This window comes from Coturnix japonica, chromosome 24 (assembly GCF_001577835.2).
Source record: "Coturnix japonica isolate 7356 chromosome 24, Coturnix japonica 2.1, whole genome shotgun sequence".
In the NCBI taxonomy this organism is placed as follows: Eukaryota; Metazoa; Chordata; class Aves; order Galliformes; family Phasianidae; genus Coturnix; species Coturnix japonica.
The window spans coordinates 311,513-329,362 of record NC_029539.1 but is presented as its reverse complement, the minus strand read 5'-3'; the positions used below and the strand labels follow the sequence as shown (position 1 = coordinate 329,362).

Genomic DNA, 17,850 nt, shown 5'->3' with positions numbered 1-17,850 from the left:
AGCCACACAGCCAGGAGCTCGAAAATAAGACTTGTGCATTTCTGTTCAATGTGCAACACAACGTCCCGACACAACAAACAGTCCAGCCGCAGGCTCATCGTGCTGTCAGCTTGCACAGGAGGCACCCCCAGCATCCTCACCTTTGTGAGCCCTCCCTGTGCTTCCCCCGGTGGTAACTTAGTGTTGGCATGACCTGCATCGTCCCCAGCATCGTCCCCATAGAGCACTAACCCTCAGGCCAGCAGAGCTGAGGGCAGCCCAGCACAGATGTGAGAGGTCTTCGGGTCTGGCCCCACTTGGTCCCATTGCTCTGTAATGCCCATGGAAACGCCTCTAGTTGTGGTCAGACACAAGTGCCCTCAGTTGACACTACTCCATCCCACTCGTGGAGCTCCGGCACAGCTCTTCCAGGTCTGTGGAGGCAGCAGACAGGCCCCATTAGTAGGCTGATCAATCTCCAATCAACCTTTTAAACTAATCACACAAGCAGAGCGCAGGGATCCAGCACCCCACAGCCCAACTGAGGGATGTGTGGGCACAGGGGTAACGTTCCACCCCCATGGTACGGGCTGTAGGTACTCACAGCGCAGCACAGTGTCCCTGATCCTCCTGAAGCAGTTCTCCTTGAGAGCCGTGTAGATGTAGTAGAGGTTCCTCAGCTCCTTGGGGTAATCCTTCCTGTCAATGTCCTTCAGCACAGGGATGGTTCGCCCGCCGGCCATCGGGGCCTCTGCTAGAGCCTGGTGCATCTGGTACCTGCACCAGGGGTCCTGCAGGAAGCTGGGGGTGATGAGCATCACCCAGCAGTGGCTGTTCTGCACAGCCTCACACAGCTCTGTCACCACAGCACCGCCTGCCACGCTGTCCCGCAGCTGCAGGAAGCAGCGCAGGCTCTGGGGCTGGCTCTCCAGGTAGGACACCAGCTCCTCCACAAACTCCAGGTCCACCTCACTATGACAGATGCACACATCGTATCTCTTCACCCAGCGTGCGTCACTTGAGCTGATGATATCCACTGGGGCTGGGCAGTCAGGCTGAGCTGTGCTGGTGCTGCTGGAGGAGTTGGAGTTCCAAGCAGAGGAAGAGGAGGAGGAGGAGGGTGAGGATGGAAGTGAGTGGCTGGCAGTGCTATGAGAGCTGCTCGATGTGTGGATGGAGCTCTGCCTGGGCTTCTGCAGGAGCCGCCTAAACCATCCTGAAGTGAGGGGACAGAAGGGAGGCTCAGCACTAAGGCCCCAGAAGCCACATCCTCTTGAGCAGCCCCCTGCCTCACATCCCTTAAAGGCTCTCGACTGCCCAACCACCACCTGCCTCTGTGAGTCCCCACAGTGCATAGCAAACCTTGGGGTTCTTCCCCACTTCCCTCCCTTCCAGCTCCCCTCCCCCAGCAAATAGCTCACCGGCCATAACAGGCACTGCACCGCTCAGCCTCCAAGCTCCTGCATGAAACCTCTCCTGCAAGGAGAAATGCAGAGGGGAAAGAAAGAACAATGCACCCAAAGATGCTCAGTGCAGCTGCACCCCATAGACATGCAGCTACAGGGGTCTCAGCCCCAGAACCACCTCCAATTGGGTCGTTCTGTGGCCACGATGTTCACTCCATAGCAACACTCCTGTAAACCCACACAAGCAAAGGGGACGGGCAGACAGATTCACTTCCCCTTGCACTCGGTGCAGGCTGCATGTGGGATTTCACCATGACCTGGGGGGACTGCATGGGACTGGGGGCTTTGAGGGGCACGCAGCAGGGCAGCCCCATGTATCACCCGACCCTGTGCTGTGGGGCAGCCCCAGCTTTTTCCTCCTCACCTGCAACAGGGATGTTTGTGCTAGCTGCCATGCCGTGTAACTTGCTGCAAGAGCTGAAGCCCAAGCAAGGCTTCCTCAAGAACACCAGCTCCCCACCACCACCCTTCTTCCTCAGATTTCCCCCCAGCTCCAGGCCCAGCTTCCCCCAGTTTCAGACCCAGCTCCAAGCACATCATCCAGCTGCATCCCCTGAGCCCTTGGGACTGCTGACATCGTGCACGTCCAACCCCCTTTGCTCCCTAGGGCAGTGAATTGAACCCATCCAGCAACACACTCACCTGCAGGGCGTGATGGCAGAGCAGGAAAGCCCCTCATACCCGGACCAGGGATAACCAGAGTGCAGGGGGATGGATCCTGTGGGGTGGGGAAACGCAGGGCAACATTGTACACAACACAACACACACATCCCGGCCCTCAGCAGGACCAGGCCTAGATCCTGACCTAGAGCCAGGCCCAGGCCTAGACCCAGCCTAAGGCCTAGACCAAGGCCTAGACCAGACCTAAGCCTAGGCCTAAACCCAGCCCACGGCCCAGGCCTAGACCAGACCTAGGCCTAGGCCTAGGCCCAGATCCAGGCCCTCCCAGCGGCACCGACCCCCACACAGCACCCAGCCGACCCCATACAGCACCCAGCAGGGCCTGCCCCGCTCCGTGCCTCCCACCAACCCCCTTTAACACCAACAATTCCCCCTTTAACACCCCTTTCACCCCGCCCTCCCCGGCTCTCTCTCCATTATTTACCTGTCCCTACCAGCTCCACACGCGAAGTATCGCGAGATCAGCGCTACTTCTCGCACACGCGCTTTCTTCTTCATCCCCATCACCCCGGTGGAAATCCCCGCCCCTTCCGTGACGCAGCCAATGGCAGAGCGGCAGGGAAGGGGGCGGGCCAATCGCGTGCCGTTCTCCCACCCACAGCCCATCAGAGGGCGGAGCGGCGCATGCGCAGAGCGGCACAAGGAGGGCGAGTCCAGATGGGGCCGCGGCGCCAGGTGAGAGCGGGGAGGGGGGGGGCGTTGCCATGCGACGGGGGGTGCGACGGGCGCCATGGCGGCTAATGGCGGATAATGGCAGCTAATGGGCAGGGGGTGAAGGGGGGACGTGAGGGGCTGGGATGGGGGTGAGGAGGGGGATGAAGGGCCGGGAGGGACCCGGGGTGGGACCTGGGGTGGGACCTGGGGTGGGACCCGATGTGGGCCGGGGGCGCGGCCTTGTCCGCCCGCTGTCTCTGTGTAGGCCGCTCCTCAGCCATAAGGCGGCCGCTCCATGTTGTTCTATGGGCCGTGCTGAAACCCCGCTGATCCTCCCGCAGGTTTAAACTAACGGAGCTGCGGCAGGGACGGACCGAGCAGAGCATAGAGGTGAGGGGACACGGCACATACATACATGGACAGGATCATGGGGGGGAGGGAGGGACACATAGACCTGTCCAGAAACACAGTGAGATGTGCTGTGATAGAGTGTAATAGATGTGCTGTGATAGAGTGTAATAGATGTGCTGTGATAGAGTGTAATAGATGTGCTGTAATAGAGTGTAATAGATGTGCTGTGATAGAGTGTAAAACAAGGCTGGGACAGGACGGATGAGCCAAGGAGCTTCAGGTGATTGTTGTGCTGCCTCCAACTCAGTGCAGAATGAATAAAGCTCAGGATATCTGTGTTCCCTGCACACCTCAACACGCGGCTCATTGCAGCGCAGGCTGCCAGAAGGGGGAGGAAATGAAGCCTGGCAAACACACTGTGCCATAGCGCTGCTCCCGGGAGTCACCGTGTCCTGTTTTCATTATCCAGCATGGAAAGGTTAACTAGATTATTGGGATGACCTCCTGAGTTATTCCTGCTCATAGTACAGCACAGCTGGGGTTTCCTTCCTGTAGAGCTTTCACGTGCATTACACTGCAGTGCTGCTCCTGGTATCATTTATAGAATAAATGCTCATTTGTTCTCTTTGAGAGTCCAGCTTTTTACACTGGCAGATGGTGACAGGTCAAGGGGAAGGGCTTTAAACTAAGAGAGGAGAGATTGGGGTCAGATGTGAGGAGGGAATTCTTCCCTCAGGGCAGTGAGGTGCTGGCTGGGCTGCACAGAGCTGTGGTGCCCCATCCCTGGGGGGCTCTGGGCTGTGGGGCAGCCAGCACAGTGCTGGGAAGTGGAGCTCTATGGGTTCCTTCCAACCCAAAGTGTTCTGTAATCTCCCAGTGAAGGCCACAGTTCCTATAAAGGCTGTGATTTCAGGCCAGCTGCTCTCATACAACATTTCTGTTTGGCAGAAGCCTGCTGCTGCATAAACCCAAGCCCAAATTGTTGTTGGACTCTTCATTACAACTGGCAAGAGAAACAGATAAGGTTGCATAGATCTTTCTGTTTTCTTTCCCTTTTAATAGCCTTATTTTGGAGAAAACGTGTGGGAGAGGAGCATTTCCTGGCAGCGTTTCTGTGCTTTACGTCATTTGCTATTGAGAGCTCTCAGCACTGTGGCTTCCTTTCCGTCAGCCCAGATGTGTGCTGGGTTTGGATAATCCTCCCCTTGGCACCATGGGACGGGATGCTCTCAGCAGCCTTTTGTAGCCAACAGAAATCTGTTTGTGCCTTTCCCACAGCAGCGAGAGCGATGCTGCTGTGAAGGTGCCTTATCCTCAGGCTCCCCAGAGAGCCACAGCCGTACAAAGCAGCCAATCTTATCACGCTTTGTTGTCAGAAGAAGTTAAGGAGGTGGATAAGAGCCAAGGTCCAAAGTGCAGAAACGAGGAAGCGTTTTTCTTGGCTCAAAGGTGATGTTGTAAAGATGATGAAACTGAGCGTTATCTGCCCGTGAAAACCTGTGTTGTGTTCCACGCTGTGTTGGATACATGTGGTGACTTTGCTTGTGATTTGTCTGCTGTAGAAACTGGATGGCTTCTACGGTGAGCCTGGGTAAAGAAACATTGCTGGAAGATGGAATGCCACCTGCAAAAAAGCCCAGGTAACCTCAATTACACTCCAGTGCATTTGTTCTAATAAGAGCTTTTCCCGTTACCTTGCATCATCCTCTGATCAGGTTGATGTTTGGCACAAACCTGGGCAGCCCTTTCTGTTGCTGATCCAGGAAAGGCATTCTGTCTCTAGCTGTGCTCTGAGCAGTGTTTTCCTGCGGTGCATGAAACAAAGGCCTTAACGCTGAGCATGTGCCAAAGAATTCTTTGCTGCTGGTTTCCTTAACCCCAAAGCCAGGATGCATCTTGCACAGAAAGCTTCATTTTGCTGCTGTGTCCCTGGTTTGAGGTTAACCCTTGCTCAGCTGCTGCCCTGTAGCTGTGCTCCTGCACTCAGTGGGATGGCACATCCCGGTAGGACAAGCAGTTCCTCAAATTAGCTTGACTTTGCTGCATGGAAGGCAAACTGAGTGCACTCTGGAGGCTCCCTGCACTAACGAGTAGGTTACGTTGTGCTGCTTTCTCCTCTTGCAGGAAGCTGTTGCCAAGCCTGAAAACCAAGAAGCCTCGGGAACTTGTTCTGGTGATTGGAACAGGAATCAGTGCCGCAGTTGCTCCCCAGGTCCCAGCTCTGAAGTCCTGGAAGGGTTTGATCCAGGCCCTCCTGGATGCTGCTATTGACTTTGATCTTCTGGAAGATGAAGAAAGCAAAAGGTTTCAGAAGTGTCTCCACGAGTACAAGAACTTGGTTCACGTTGCCCACGACCTCATCCAGAAGCTGTCTCCGGTGAGTGCCCGCAGCAGTGTGTCAGTGTCCTGATACGCCGCCCTGATGGTTGTGGAGGTACAGCACGTCCTGCATTTACAGGGAATCGAGCACATGCAGTTACTGGGCCGGGTTCCTGAGGTCGTGTTTTGGGCCAGGAGCTCACAGAGCTGTGTGTGTCCCTGGGACGGCTGTGTGCCCCCAGTGGTGTGATTCTCACTCTCAGGGTCTGAATACAAACTGCTGGCATTTGGTGTTGAGCTTACCAGTGCTTAATTTCTCTCTGTTTCCCAGCGCACAAGCAATGTTCGCTCAACGTTTTTCAAAGACTGTTTATACGAGGTGTTTGATGACTTGGAATCTAAAATGGAAGATTCTGGGAAACAGCTGCTTCAGTCAGTGCTTCACCTGATGGAAAACGGGGCACTCGTGTTAACCACAAACTTCGATAACCTGCTGGAACTGTATGCGGCACACCAGGGGAAGCATCTGGAGTCTCTTGACCTGACAGATGAGAAGAAGGTAAAGGCTGTTGATTCCAACAGCAGGGCTGAGCTGGGACAACACGGGGCAGCAGCAGCTGCAGGATGTGCTGCTCTGCCCATGTCAGGGGGTTGTGCTGCTAACAGCAATTTTTATTGCCAGCTTCAATGAGCTGTGCTCTGTAGGAGTAAACTGAGAGCCTCCAAGGGGCTTTCTGCAGTGAAGGTCAGCTGCTGAAGGGCCTTAGTGAGGACTGTCCCCATAGCAGCTCGGTGGGAGCTCAGCTGGAAGCACTCATTAACACTCCTGGCACTTTGTTCTGGCAGGTGCTGGAATGGGCGCAGGAGAAGAGGAAGCTGAGTGTCCTGCACATCCACGGCGTGTACACCAACCCCAGTGGCATCGTGCTGCACCCAGCTGGCTACCAGAATGTGCTGCGCAACACCGAGGTCATGGTGAGGCTGCGCTGCAGGGCTGAGCTGTGCGGAGCTCCTGCTCCAGCACCAGGAGCTATTTCCAGCCTGTCCTGTCCTGGGTGTCCCTGAGCCGCCCGCTGCCCTCACCGAGCCTGCTGCTTGGTCCTCAAAGCATTCACTGACCTGAGGTTGAATATCTTGAAAGCTCTCTGTATGTAGATAGTCCATTTCTGGTAGGCTTGTGTATAAACTGGGCATAGGCTCAGCTGAGCTCAAAATGTGAATTTAGATCCTATGCAGGCTGTCAGTCCTGAATGTCGTTGAAGAGAACAAAGGGGATCAGTTCTGAGCAGCCCATCTCTGGCCATGCAGCCTGCAGAAACACCTCGCCTCATTTGTGCTGGGGCTGAATGAATGATGATGATTCTGAAGGCTCCTTCTGGAAATAGGCTTTGCTCCCACTGACGGCATCTTCCCTTTTCTCTCTTAAAGCGAGAGATCCAGAAGCTGTATGAAAATAAGTCGTTCCTGTTCCTGGGCTGTGGTTGGACTGTTGACGACACCACGTTTCAGGCCCTGTTTCTAGAAGCTGAGAAGCACAAGTCAGACCTGGAGCACTTCATGCTTGTGCGGAGGGGAGACGTGGACGAGTTTAAGAAGCTCCGTGAGAACATGCTGGACAAGGGGATTAAAGTGATTTCCTATGGAGATGAATACACAGACCTGCCCGAGTACTTCGGGAGGCTGGCGAGTGAGATTGCCACGCGGGGCCGAGCAGGTATGGGCTGTGTGCGCCATTACAGGTGAACTTTGGAGTGCAGGCTGAATGCTGCGGGTGCCTCCTGCCTTCCCAGCCCATAGTTACACTCTGCTCTGTTCTAGGTGTGCCTAAGGAGGGACAGCAGCTGAACGGCTCCGCTGCAGCCCACGCTGAGATAACAGGTAAAGTTCGTGTGCACTGAGAGCTTCCACGTGCAGCAGGGTGAGCTGCTGGGGTGCAGAGCTGGGGCAGCAGCATGTACCCACTGGTGCAGTGCTGAGGCCACCTCTCGCACAGTGTCACTCCACATGCAGCCCCAGCTCAGAGCTGTCACAGGCAGGTTTGTACAGAGCCTTTCCTTCCCGCAGGACGCAGCACATGATCCTCAGCCCAGCAGTGGTGCCGTGGGTGCCCCCCACACCACAAGCAGCCTCCAGCCTGCAGCGCCATGCGAGGGGAGGAGCAGCGCCCTGCTCAGAGCTGCTGCCTGCCACCGGGCTGAGCCACGCAGGTGCAAGGCAGAGGGCCGGGCCCATCCAGATGCCTGACAGCGTAGTCTGCCTTTTTTACAAGGCTGTGTTTGCTGGGGATGGTGATCTCCCCACCTCAGCTGTAATTTCGTACTTCATGCTTTTGTATTCTGTACTTTCATTTCAGAATGAAACTTGAGCAGTTTTGTTTTTTTTTTACTTGAAGCTCTAGTTTTATAGCCCTTCCTTTATACTGTACAGTATTTTGTATGTTGAAGCTCCTATTAAAGCTCTGTTCAGTTCCATTACCCTGCTGGCTGCTGTTTAGTTTGCATGCACCCATCCCAGGCAGAGGCAGCAACGTCTGCCCTGTGAGGAGGAAAGGGGTCCTGGCTGAAGGCAAGTTAGTTGTACACCGAGAACAAATTATGAAGTTTATTTATATAAATTATGTCTCTTAGCAGACAGCATTCAATTTATTGCACTAGAGCACATCTGCAGTACGGAGCTACAAGACATCGTAAGAGAGTTTTGTATTATTCAGTGTAGCACTTTAGACCGGGATCAAGAGGCACTAAAGGGGGGAGGAAGGGCGCAGGGAAGCAGCAAGCAGCCACCACCATCTTCCAGTATTTTCTTTTCCTTTTGTTACCTATTTGAGGCCAGCAGGCAGCAGAGACCCAGGGGCACACTGCCCTCCATCGCCAGCCGGTGGAACAACCAGCATTACCAGACCACATTGCTGCAGTTCTCAGGTACCCTGCAGCAAGAACCGCAGTGACAACAGAGATGGGGCCATAAGGCAGCTCAGCATCACCCCAGGAGCCCCTGCTTGCCCAGGACAGGGGCAGACTGTTGCCATTTTTGGTTTATCAACTTTGGTGAGCTGCTACAGCCAAAGTTAGCAGCACTGAGAACGGCCAGATGGGCTTAATGCTGTCACTACGCAGCAGATGTCCCTGTTGTACGGTCTGCGAGGGCACAGAAGAGCAGCTCGGGGCTCAGCACCCACCTGCAGCACGGCCCAACAGCCCACAGCTGCTGCTAGAGACAGCACAGCCCAGCACACAGCAGGTCCTTGCGCTGCCACTCAGATAACATGAACAATACAAAGCTCTGGTTTCAGCCTTCACGTGAGGGAGGCCGAGTTGTTGGAACAGAATGAAGGAACCCAGGGGCAGGGCTGTACTGAGAGAAGCCCCACAACTGAGGAGGGAGGAATGCTCCAAGTCGAGAAGAGAGCTTTAATCTACAAATACACCGTAGTCAATAAATATGGCAGGAGAGCACGGACCGAACTGGAATAAGCACAAGGTGATCAGGTAACACCTTCCTTCCTACTTTATACTCATGCAGTGCTGTTAGAGCACCCCAGCGAGCAGTCAGATCAGATGGGCAGGGGAAGCACAGCCCTCGCACCCGCATCCCTTCATTCTGTTTTGCACTACACTGGAAAGACTATCGCTCACAGGGTGAAGCATGTTCTTCTGAGACATCTGCAAACAGCAATTTGGTGCAATACTTGATTTTAGGCCTTCATGAGCGCTGCGACCACAGCCTTGGCGTTAAGGCTACGCAGATCACAGTAGGTTTGTCCAGTACCAACAAAAACGATGGGTTTGCTTGTGATGTAGGTCATGGAGATGGCAGCGCCGACCTGCCAAGGGGACGAGCACCATTAGCAGGGCCCCAACACCTCCCCACCACCTCTAAGAGGGGTCATAAGTGGCCCACTGAAACCAGCCCCTCTTTGTTGACTACTCCTCTTTCCCTCCTGTCACCAACAGGAAGCTCTGCAAGGCTAAGGCTGGTGATAACACCCAGAGCATGAAACGCTCCCCTTACCTTGTCATCGATGGTATCAAACTTGGTGAGCACAATGCCATCAATGAGCCGGGGTGTCTGGGCCATGGAGTGGTCAGCCAGGGCCTTGTTGAATTTGACCTGAGGAAGAGAACATCCTCAAGAACTGAAGTTGTGATGCTGACCCTGTCTGAAACACCTCCCATAAAACCTGCCCTTCCCAGACAGCAGCTCTGAACACTCACCAGCTGATCCACGGCCTCATTTCCCACCAGAGCTTCTCCAACGAAAAGGACCAAGTCAGGAGCATTGACAGCAATGAGTTTTGCCAGAGCTGTCATCAGGGGGGCATTGTCCTGCATGCGGCCCGCTGTGTCCACCAGCACCACATCGAAGCCCTGGTTACGAGCTGGGGAGAAGGGGAGAAAGCATAGAAGTAGGAGGAAGCCCAGGGGTCCCAGGACAGCCCCCTCCTGCCCCCGGCTCCTTCCTACCATAGGAGATGGCCTCCATGGCGATCCCCGCAGCGTCCTTCCCATAGCCCTTCTCATAGAGCTGCACCATGGTCCTCCCGCCGTGGCTCTCTGGGGGATGCAGGGCGTTGAGGCGGCGGGTGTGTGTGCGGAGCTGCTCCACCGCCCCGGCACGGAACGTGTCACAGGCAGCGATGAGGACACTGAAACCATTCTCGATGAGCCAGAACGAGATCTGTGACCGGCAATGGAAAAGCCCTGTTAGTGGCCACAGCCTGAACTCAGTCCTGGCCCAGGAGCCGCCAGCACCGTGCCCTACCTTGGCCAGGTTGGTGGACTTCCCAACGCCATTGACACCGCAGAAAGTGACCACGTAGGGCCGGCGGTGACGCTGCGCATCCATCACGTCCCGCAGGACGTCCACACGGCGCTGGGGCTGCAGGATCTGCACTAATGCCTCCTGCAGGGCCTGCTTCACTGTTGAGGTCACAGCTGGGGAAGGGGAGATAAAAGGAGAACTTGTCACTCCTGGAAAGCCCTGAGCCCCAAATCACCAACACGAGGAAACCAGGAAGGCATCTGGGTATCACAGCTTCACCAGGTCAGGGAAGCAGGGGACTCAGGCCAGCAAGCTGCACAACACCAATAAGAACACAGCCAGGGCACAACCACTTACTGGTGAACGTTCCCATCACTTTCCCTTCCAGTTTCTTTGCCACTGATTCACAGAGCTGGACCGCAATTTCAGCTGCCACATTTTTTGCTTTGGGAGAAAGAGAAGAGAGCAGGGTCATCAAACCTCTAAATTACACCAGTAAGACAAAGCCACGCACAGCAGACCCACACGTACCAATCAAGTGATCTTTCATCTTCTCCAGGACTGGGTCCATGTCCTGTCTTGTCAAGCTCTTGGAGCCCACCAGGCCTTTCAACATGCCAAACATACCTCCGAGGCCACCTTTCTTTGTGCTGCACAGAAGCAGAACAGTTATCTTAGGTGTGAGCTGCATAATGCAAGCAACAGCAAGCAGCAAGGAGGCACAAGAGCCTGTCACAGCTGACAGACCTGTTTGTATCTGCAGCGTTACTGATTAGTCTGGGAAATGAATTATGGGAGGGAAATCATGAAGCGTGTAGCAATCAGGGCCTCAGGAGCCTCTACCTGGGTTTTGAAGTGTTCTGAATAATCTTCTCTTCCTCAGCTTCTTCATCACTCTCATATTCAAGGTCATAGAGGCGGCCAGGCTCACGGTTTTGATCCTTCAGGGCCTACAAGATGAAAGCAACACTGAGAAATGGCAACTGCTTCATTTCATTTTCCTGGCTTGCTTTCGCTGCCACCAGGAGCAGCATCAGTTACAGTCAGAGGCAGCTCTACAGATCTTTGCCAAAAGGGCTCAGTTATTCGATCCAATGAGCACACAAATCTGGAGCTGTTTGCAGCTGTCACAGCAGGAGGAAACATTCTCAGCAGTAATTTAACAGGCAGCAGGCTGGGCACCCTGACCCCATCTTCAAGCACTTTCTCAGCCAGCCTTGGTGACCTGGTTCTGTTTGTGACACCCAGCTGACTCCAGAACAATGCACCAAAGCAGACACCATGACCCGACTTCTCCTTACCATATCAGCGTCAAATTCTTCCATGGGAGAGGCCTCTGAGTTCCCATTGGTAGTGGAGTTACTGTAATCGAGTACTTTGGCGTTAGAGTTCCCCAGATCCCACACTCGGGGTTTCTTTCCCTTCTCCTTCTGAGCATCAGGCTTTGGAGACTTGCTGAAATAGAGACAACAAACGTTTTGCTCAGTTGAGTGAAGTACGAGAGAAAGAGAAGCTCAGGCATCACTGAGGGGTGGCACACACAAAGCCTACACACCAACAAGAGCTGGGCTGCAGCACGTGTGGACTCAGCACAGCCTGGCCATGCCCTTATTACCCACCTGGACTTCTCCCCTGCTTTCATGTGTCTCTTGAAGAATTCTTCCCGGTTCTTCTGCAGTATTTCATCCTTGGTCAGTTCCTCCCTGTCCCCAGCTGCCGACTGCTTCTCACCTGGGGCTGCTTTAGCGGAGGCTGTAACAGCTTCATTCCCTGGAAGAAAGAGCCCCAGCACAAGCTCAGCCTTACAGAGCCAGCAGAAAGAGCCAGCACTGCACTGACTGCACACATGAAATCCCACATTTCACAACTCCGGAATATTGACACCCCTCCCACACACACACACAGCACATTTCCCTTCAACTCACCTTCCTTTTTGGAACCTTTGTTCTTCTTGTTCTTGACTTTCTCCTTTGGTTTCTCCCCTCTGGTCTCTATCATACACTTGACAGTCTTCTGAGACTTCACAGACTGCTCAAATGTCTTCATTACGGTGGGAGCTCGGACCTTACTGCTCTCCTCTGCCTCCCTGTGGGACGATGCCCATGAGCCCACATTGCAGCCCTGTGCCCCCAACCCCCAGACCTGTGTCTGCTCTAAAAAGAAGCAACATTAAACAGCTCAGGCCCTCCCACAGACCATTTTTATCAGGTTTTTGGCTACTACAACCTCATCTGCTATCACACAACATGCAGCACAACTAAAAACACCCTGAGACACAGGGCTCTGGGCAGCTCTGCAGGGTAGGACAGCTCCTTACCGGAGGAGGCGCAGGAAGTCATCTTTAAAATCAAAGGTGCCATTTAGGATGCCCAGAGCGCCCTTCTGCTGGAACTCATTGCGGTATTTGTCCCTGAACTCCTTGTGAACGTCGTCTATCAACTTATCGACGTAGGTTAAGGTCAGGATCTTCTGAAAACCCACCTGCAACAAAGCACAGCGCCGACTAAAATAAACCAGCACAACCCACAGCTGCACAGCACCCACAAATCAGACAGCACAAAGCCTACAGGACTGAGAAAGCCCACGGAGAACACAGCGGGCAGGCAAAGCACCACGGGTGAGTGCAGTGAACAGCTTTCCTCACCCCACGTGCTGCTGTTCCCACTGTCCCCATGGCAGCTCTGTATCCCCAGCACCAGCTGTTCCACTCCCAGCCCAGCTCAGTGGCAGCCCCGGGGTGTTTTCTTTGACACGCAGCCCAGCTGCAGCATTTCTCAATGGGCACCAAACCCTCCTGGTGGCGCAGGTGGAGGAGAAGGAACAACAGGGACATTGTGTCCCAGGGAAAGCGTCACCTCCGCTGTGTGCAAGACGCCTTTACAGCACAGAGCTGAGCTCTGTTTTGTGAGGGTTTAGTAAGTCAGGGAAGGTCTCAGTACACAGGAAGGAGAACCCAACGTCTGGGCCTTCCTGGAGCTTCTGAGCAAGGCACAAACCTCCCTGAGCACTTCTCCTCTTCCAGGCCTGAGTGAGTCCCTTCCTGAGAGCCCCCCATAGCAAACAGCACGAGGTCAATCACAACAACAAAGTGTTTACAGACCAGAGCAGCCCAAGGGGGGGCGACTTACCACAAACACCAGCTCAAACTGGTTGTCCAGCTTGTACTTGAGCGTGAGGGCTTCATGGGTGAAGGAATTGCTGCCACCTCGCTCCTATGGAACGAAACCATCGATTTAAGGCGGGGGGAACGGCCGATACCACCAATTTAACACACACACACACACACATATTGCTACTGCTGCTTCTCTCCCAGACAGACATGGAGATGCTATTCCAGGTGGAGCCATAAGCGACCATAAGGGACCCCCACCCCCATAAGCGACTCATAGGGACCCCCCCCCCCAAAGGCAGCGTCTCGCCCCTGGCTGCAGCCCCACACAGCCGGTCTCTCTCCCCTCCTCTCCCCGTCTCCCTCCCACAGGCCCCCCCTCCCCCATGTAGGCCCCATCCCCCGCCCCGCCGGACCTGCAGCAGCACGGAGCGGATGAGGGCATTGACCGGGGCTGTGGCGGCGGCGGCGGGTCCTCGGACCCCCTGGAAGCACCAGAGCACGAGCCCGCCCTTGCTGAAGATGGTGAAGAAGTCCAACATGGCGGCGCCGGGCCGGGCTGCGCGCACACGTCGCACTACGCCGCGCACTTCCGCCGGAAGTCACGTTACAACTACAATGCTTCCCATTGGTTGTTAGACCAAAGGAGGATGTGGGGGGCGGACAGCCAATGGGGTGGCGAGGTGGGGAGGGGGCGGGGACAAAGGGCGAAGGGCGGGGGGCGGGGCCTGGAAGGGGGCGGGGCCTGTCGGCATGTGGAGGGTTGTGAGGGGGGGGAGAGGGGTGAGGGGGGTCCGGAGTAATGGGGGGAAACGGGGCAGGGGTCTGAGAACGGGAACGGAGAGATGGACGGATGGATTCAGGGGTGAGAGTGGGGGCATGGGGGGTATGGGGGATATAGGGGGGTATGGGGGGGATAAGGGGATATGGGGGGATATAGGGGGATATAGGGGATATGGGGGATATAGGGGGGATATGGGGGGATATTGGGGGGTATAGGGGGATATAGGGGGATATAGGGGGATATAGGGGGATATAGGGGGTATGGGGGGATATAGGGGGGTATAGGGGGATATAGGGGGATATAGGGGGTATAGGGGATATAGGGGGTATGGGGGGATATAGGGGATATAGGGGATATAGGGGATATAGGGGGTATAGGGGATATAGGGGGTATGGGGGGATAAAGGGGGTCTGGGGGATAAAGGGGGTCTGGGGGGATAAGGGGGTCTTGGGGGGATAATGGGGGTCTGGGGGGTAAAGGCTGCTCGGTGTGTCCCAGTGCTGGAGGACTCAGGGGCTGTGGGGGGATCTGGGGGGATCTGGGTGTATATGTGGCAGCCCAGGGGTTGTGCATGGGAAGGGGGGGGTCTCCGGGGGCTCCTATGTTGTGCAGGGGGGTGGGAGGGCTGTGGGGTCCAGCAGAGCTCAGCGGTTCGGGTGAGACCCTGTGAGTGCAGCTGTGGGTCTCCCTCTGCATCCCCCCCCCTGTTCCCGCAGAGCTGGGCCCGGCGCTGTCCCGCCTGGCACAGACACTTCGTGGCCACCTGCCGGACTCGGGGGGGCCGTGGAGCCCCACGCAGCCCTACCACAACAGCCCCCCGCCCCCCGAGCAGGCCGACGTGGTGGTGGCGGGGGGCGGCGTGCTGGGCTGGTCAGTGGCCTATTGGCTGAAGAAGCTGGAGAACAGGCGGCACGGCATGAGGGTGGTGGTGGTGGAGCGGGACCCCACGGTGAGACCCTAAAATGGGGGGGGCTGGCAGGGTCGTGCCGCCCCTTGGCATCGCTTTGACACCCCCCCCCCATAGTATTCCCAGGCTTCCACCGTGCTGTCTGTGGGCGGCATCCGGCAGCAGTTCTCCCTGCGTGAAAACATTCGCCTGTCTCTGCACTCCGCTGCCTTCCTGCGCACTATCAATGTGAGTCTGGGCCGTGGGTCTCACCGAGGGGTCTCATCACTCCCTCCTTACTGTGCTCTTTCCCCCTCAGGAACATCTGTGGGTGCCCAACGAGCCCCCCATCGACCTTCAGTTCCAGCCCTCGGGGTATCTCTTCTTGGCGTCTGAGCGTGGTGCTGCCACCCTGGAGGCTGGGGTCAAGGTGCAGAGGTGATATGGACGCCCCAGATCCCCACCCCCCCTAAAAGGGACACTCAATGGGGACACCCCTCTTCCCTTGTCAACAGGGAGGAGGGTGCCCAGGTGGTGCTGCTGTCCCCTGATCAGCTGAAGGCCAAGTTCCCATGGATAAACACAGAGGATGTGGCCGTGGCGTCCTATGGTAGGGGACGTGGTGTTGGTGGGGACACTGTGTGTGTCACCGTGTGTGTCACTGTGTGTATGTGCCTCCATAGGGCTGGAGAACGAGGGCTGGTTTGACCCTTGGTCCCTCCTCACCGCCTTCCGAAGGAAAGCCATGTCCCTGGGCGTCTACAGCTGCGTCGGGGAGGTGACATGTGAGTGCTGGGCGCTGTGCCACCACCCGTGGACATGGGGACGGCCTCACTCACCGTGTCACTTCCAGCTTTTGTGACGGACACAGCAGACAACACTCCTGGCATGCCGCGAGGGGTCGGCCGTGTGAAATACGTCAATGTGAGCGTGCCCCTGTGCCACCACGTCCTGCTGGTACCGCAGTGTGGGACCGCATGGGAGCCTGACCCCAATACAACGCCCTCCATGTCCCAGGTGCGCCTCCCCGACAGCCCGGAGCAGCAACCCGTCTCCTGTGCCATCGTGGTGGCCGCTGCCGGAGCCTGGATCGGGAAATTGCTGGACTCAGCCACGGCCGGACTGCGGGGCAGCCTCCCCCTGAGCCCCATCCCCATAGAGCCCCGCAAGAGGTCAGGGACCGGGTCTGGGCACTGTGAGCCCCAAAGAGGATTTCAGTGCCATGGGGTGGGACACGGCCACGTCCCCACAGGTACGTCTATGTGTGGCACTGCCCCAACGGGCCGGGCCTGGAGACACCATTCCTCATTGACACGTCGGGAGCCTATTTTCGACGTGAAGGCATCGCTGGCAACTACCTGGGGAGCATGAGCCCACCGGAGGTGTGTCCCCAGGGATCACAGTGTGCTGGGGACCCCAATGATGTCCATGATGATCTGGGGACCCTAATGATGTCCATAATGGTCACCTCGTGTTGCCGTGCAGGGCCGTGAGCCGGACACAGGGAACCTGGATGTGGATCACAGTTTCTTCGATGAGGAGGTGTGGCCGCGCCTGGCGCACCGCGTGCCGGCCTTCCAGTCCCTGAAGGTACGGCCCCCACCCGCATCCAGCCCCACATCCAGCCCCACACGTGGGCTCGGTGCTGCTCGGTGCTGCCGGTCGCTGACCCCGCAATACCGGGCAGGTGAAGAGCTCGTGGGCCGGATACTACGACTACAACAGCTTTGACCAGAACGGGGTGCTGGGGCCGCACCCGCAGCTGCAGAACGTCTTTGTGCTGGGGGGGTTCAGCGGGCACGGCCTGCAGCAATCCCCCGCTGCGGGCAGAGCCGCGGCCGAGCTGCTGCTGTACGGAACCTGCACGGCCGTGGATGTCAGCAGGATGGCGCCGGGCCGGCTGTGGGGCAACGAGCCGCTGCTGGAGGCGGCCATTGTGTGAATAGCGGCACCGGGAATAAACGGCCGGTGTGGGCTGTGTGTGTGTGAGCGGGTCGTGATTCTGCGTTTAGAACGTACGGTGTCCTGCAGCCTGACATGCCCCATCACCTCCTGGTCCATCCCGGTATCCCATCCCGTTATCCCATCCCTGTATCCCATCCCTGTATCCCATCCCTGTATCCCATCCCTGTATCCCATCCCATTATCCCATCACTATATCCCATCCCTGTAACCCATCCCATTATCCCATCCCTATATCCCATCCCTGTATCCCAATCCCATTAATCCCAATATAATCCCAATCCCATTGATCCCAATCCCATGTATCCCAATCCCATTGATCCCATCCCTGTATCCCATCCCATTATCCCATCCCTATATCCCATCCCTGTATCCCATCCCTGTATCCCATCCCTGTATCCCATCCCTGTATCCCATCCCGTTATCCCATCCCAATATCCCATCCCAATATCCCATCCCATTATCCCATCCCTGTATCCCATCCCTGTATCCCATCCCGTTATCCCATCCCAGTATCCCATCCCATTATCCCATCCCTATATCCCATCCCGTTATCCCATCCCAATATCCCATCCCTGTATCCCATCCCTGTATCCCATCCCATTATCCCATCCCTGTATCCCATCCCATTATCCCATCCCATTATCCCATCCCTGTATCCCATCCCTGTATCCCATCCCTGTATCCCATCCCTATATCCCATCCCAGTATCCCATCCCTGTATCCCATCCCATTATCCCATCCCTGTATCCCATCCCTGTATCCCATCCCTGTATCCCATCCCTTTATCCCATCCCATTATCCCATCCCGTTCCCCCATATCCCCGTGCCCCATAGACACTCATTGTAGTGGCGCCCCCTGGCGGTCTCTCTCTCTCTCTCTCTCTCTCTCTCTCTC

General features: G+C 56.2%; 4 protein-coding genes across 8 annotated transcripts; 2 read left to right on the top strand and 2 right to left on the bottom strand.

Moving 5' to 3' along the window:
• Positions 1-18: 18 nt before the first annotated feature.
• Positions 19-2,676, bottom strand: TIRAP (TIR domain containing adaptor protein). 2 transcript variants are annotated; one of them, XM_015884008.1, is made up of 5 exons: positions 2,551-2,608; positions 2,088-2,163; positions 1,401-1,455; positions 584-1,195; positions 19-413 (listed from the first exon to the last, which is right to left on the bottom strand). In XM_015884008.1, the coding sequence occupies exons 3-5, from the start codon at positions 1,405-1,407 to the stop codon at positions 370-372; spliced, it is 663 nt and encodes a 220-aa protein (XP_015739494.1). In that variant the 5' UTR covers positions 1,408-1,455; positions 2,088-2,163; positions 2,551-2,608; the 3' UTR covers positions 19-369. The 2 variants fall into 2 exon arrangements, with proteins under 2 accessions (XP_015739494.1, XP_015739493.1); XM_015884007.2 differs by lacking the exon at positions 1,401-1,455 and having other exon boundaries at positions 2,551-2,676.
• Positions 2,677-2,737: 61 nt separating this feature from the next.
• On the top strand, positions 2,738-7,925 carry FAM118B (family with sequence similarity 118 member B). 4 transcript variants are annotated; one of them, XM_015883997.2, is made up of 9 exons: positions 2,738-2,801; positions 3,122-3,170; positions 4,694-4,771; positions 5,256-5,508; positions 5,782-6,009; positions 6,297-6,425; positions 6,879-7,164; positions 7,269-7,328; positions 7,515-7,925. In XM_015883997.2, exons 3-9 carry the CDS (start codon positions 4,701-4,703, stop codon positions 7,526-7,528), a joined length of 1,041 nt encoding a protein of 346 aa, XP_015739483.1. In that variant the 5' UTR covers positions 2,738-2,801; positions 3,122-3,170; positions 4,694-4,700; the 3' UTR covers positions 7,529-7,925. The 4 variants fall into 4 exon arrangements, with proteins under 4 accessions (XP_015739483.1, XP_015739482.1, XP_015739484.1 ...); XM_015883998.2 differs by lacking the exon at positions 2,738-2,801 and adding an exon at positions 2,828-2,879; XM_015883996.2 differs by lacking the exon at positions 3,122-3,170 and having other exon boundaries at positions 2,782-2,801.
• Positions 7,926-8,036: 111 nt separating this feature from the next.
• On the bottom strand, positions 8,037-13,928 carry SRPRA (SRP receptor subunit alpha). The gene is made up of 14 exons (XM_015883995.2): positions 13,737-13,928; positions 13,340-13,423; positions 12,529-12,692; positions 12,137-12,297; positions 11,831-11,981; positions 11,513-11,666; positions 11,055-11,161; positions 10,743-10,861; positions 10,569-10,655; positions 10,212-10,384; positions 9,914-10,127; positions 9,665-9,828; positions 9,462-9,560; positions 8,037-9,273 (listed from the first exon to the last, which is right to left on the bottom strand). The coding sequence occupies exons 1-14, from the start codon at positions 13,860-13,862 to the stop codon at positions 9,145-9,147; spliced, it is 1,932 nt and encodes a 643-aa protein (XP_015739481.1). The 5' UTR covers positions 13,863-13,928; the 3' UTR covers positions 8,037-9,144.
• Positions 13,929-14,066: 138 nt separating this feature from the next.
• On the top strand, positions 14,067-16,979 carry FOXRED1 (FAD dependent oxidoreductase domain containing 1). Its single transcript, XM_015884250.2, has 11 exons — positions 14,067-14,185; positions 14,821-15,053; positions 15,129-15,239; positions 15,310-15,428; positions 15,506-15,600; positions 15,674-15,775; positions 15,844-15,914; positions 16,008-16,162; positions 16,243-16,372; positions 16,476-16,580; positions 16,678-16,979. The coding sequence occupies exons 1-11, from the start codon at positions 14,074-14,076 to the stop codon at positions 16,930-16,932; spliced, it is 1,488 nt and encodes a 495-aa protein (XP_015739736.1). The 5' UTR covers positions 14,067-14,073; the 3' UTR covers positions 16,933-16,979.
• The last annotated feature ends 871 nt before the right edge of the window (positions 16,980-17,850 follow it).

Excerpts from the sequence above, each read along its gene's own strand:
- FOXRED1 (XM_015884250.2), top strand. The coding sequence starts at position 14,074 with ATGTGGAGGGTTGTGAGGGGGGGGAGAGGGGTGAGGGGGGTCCGGAGT. Across the intron at positions 15,240-15,309 it reads CCTTCCTGCGCACTATCAAT|GAACATCTGTGGGTGCCCAA; the intron begins GTGAGTCTGGGC and ends TTTCCCCCTCAG. Across the intron at positions 15,429-15,505 it reads GCTGGGGTCAAGGTGCAGAG|GGAGGAGGGTGCCCAGGTGG; the intron begins GTGATATGGACG and ends CCTTGTCAACAG.
- FAM118B (XM_015883997.2), top strand. The coding sequence starts at position 4,701 with ATGGCTTCTACGGTGAGCCTGGGTAAAGAAACATTGCTGGAAGATGGA. Across the intron at positions 4,772-5,255 it reads CCACCTGCAAAAAAGCCCAG|GAAGCTGTTGCCAAGCCTGA; the intron begins GTAACCTCAATT and ends CTCCTCTTGCAG. Across the intron at positions 6,426-6,878 it reads TGCGCAACACCGAGGTCATG|CGAGAGATCCAGAAGCTGTA; the intron begins GTGAGGCTGCGC and ends TCTCTCTTAAAG.
- SRPRA (XM_015883995.2), bottom strand. The coding sequence starts at position 13,862 with ATGTTGGACTTCTTCACCATCTTCAGCAAGGGCGGGCTCGTGCTCTGG. Across the intron at positions 10,862-11,054 it reads CAGAACACTTCAAAACCCAG|CACAAAGAAAGGTGGCCTCG; the intron begins GTAGAGGCTCCT and ends GCTTCTGTGCAG. Across the intron at positions 9,829-9,913 it reads CATGGAGGCCATCTCCTATG|CTCGTAACCAGGGCTTCGAT; the intron begins GTAGGAAGGAGC and ends CCTTCTCCCCAG.
- TIRAP (XM_015884007.2), bottom strand. The coding sequence starts at position 2,124 with ATGAGGGGCTTTCCTGCTCTGCCATCACGCCCTGCAG. Across the intron at positions 1,196-2,087 it reads TCTGCCATCACGCCCTGCAG|GATGGTTTAGGCGGCTCCTG; the intron begins GTGAGTGTGTTG and ends CCCTCACTTCAG. Across the intron at positions 414-583 it reads CAGGGACACTGTGCTGCGCT|ACCTGGAAGAGCTGTGCCGG; the intron begins GTGAGTACCTAC and ends CTGCCTCCACAG.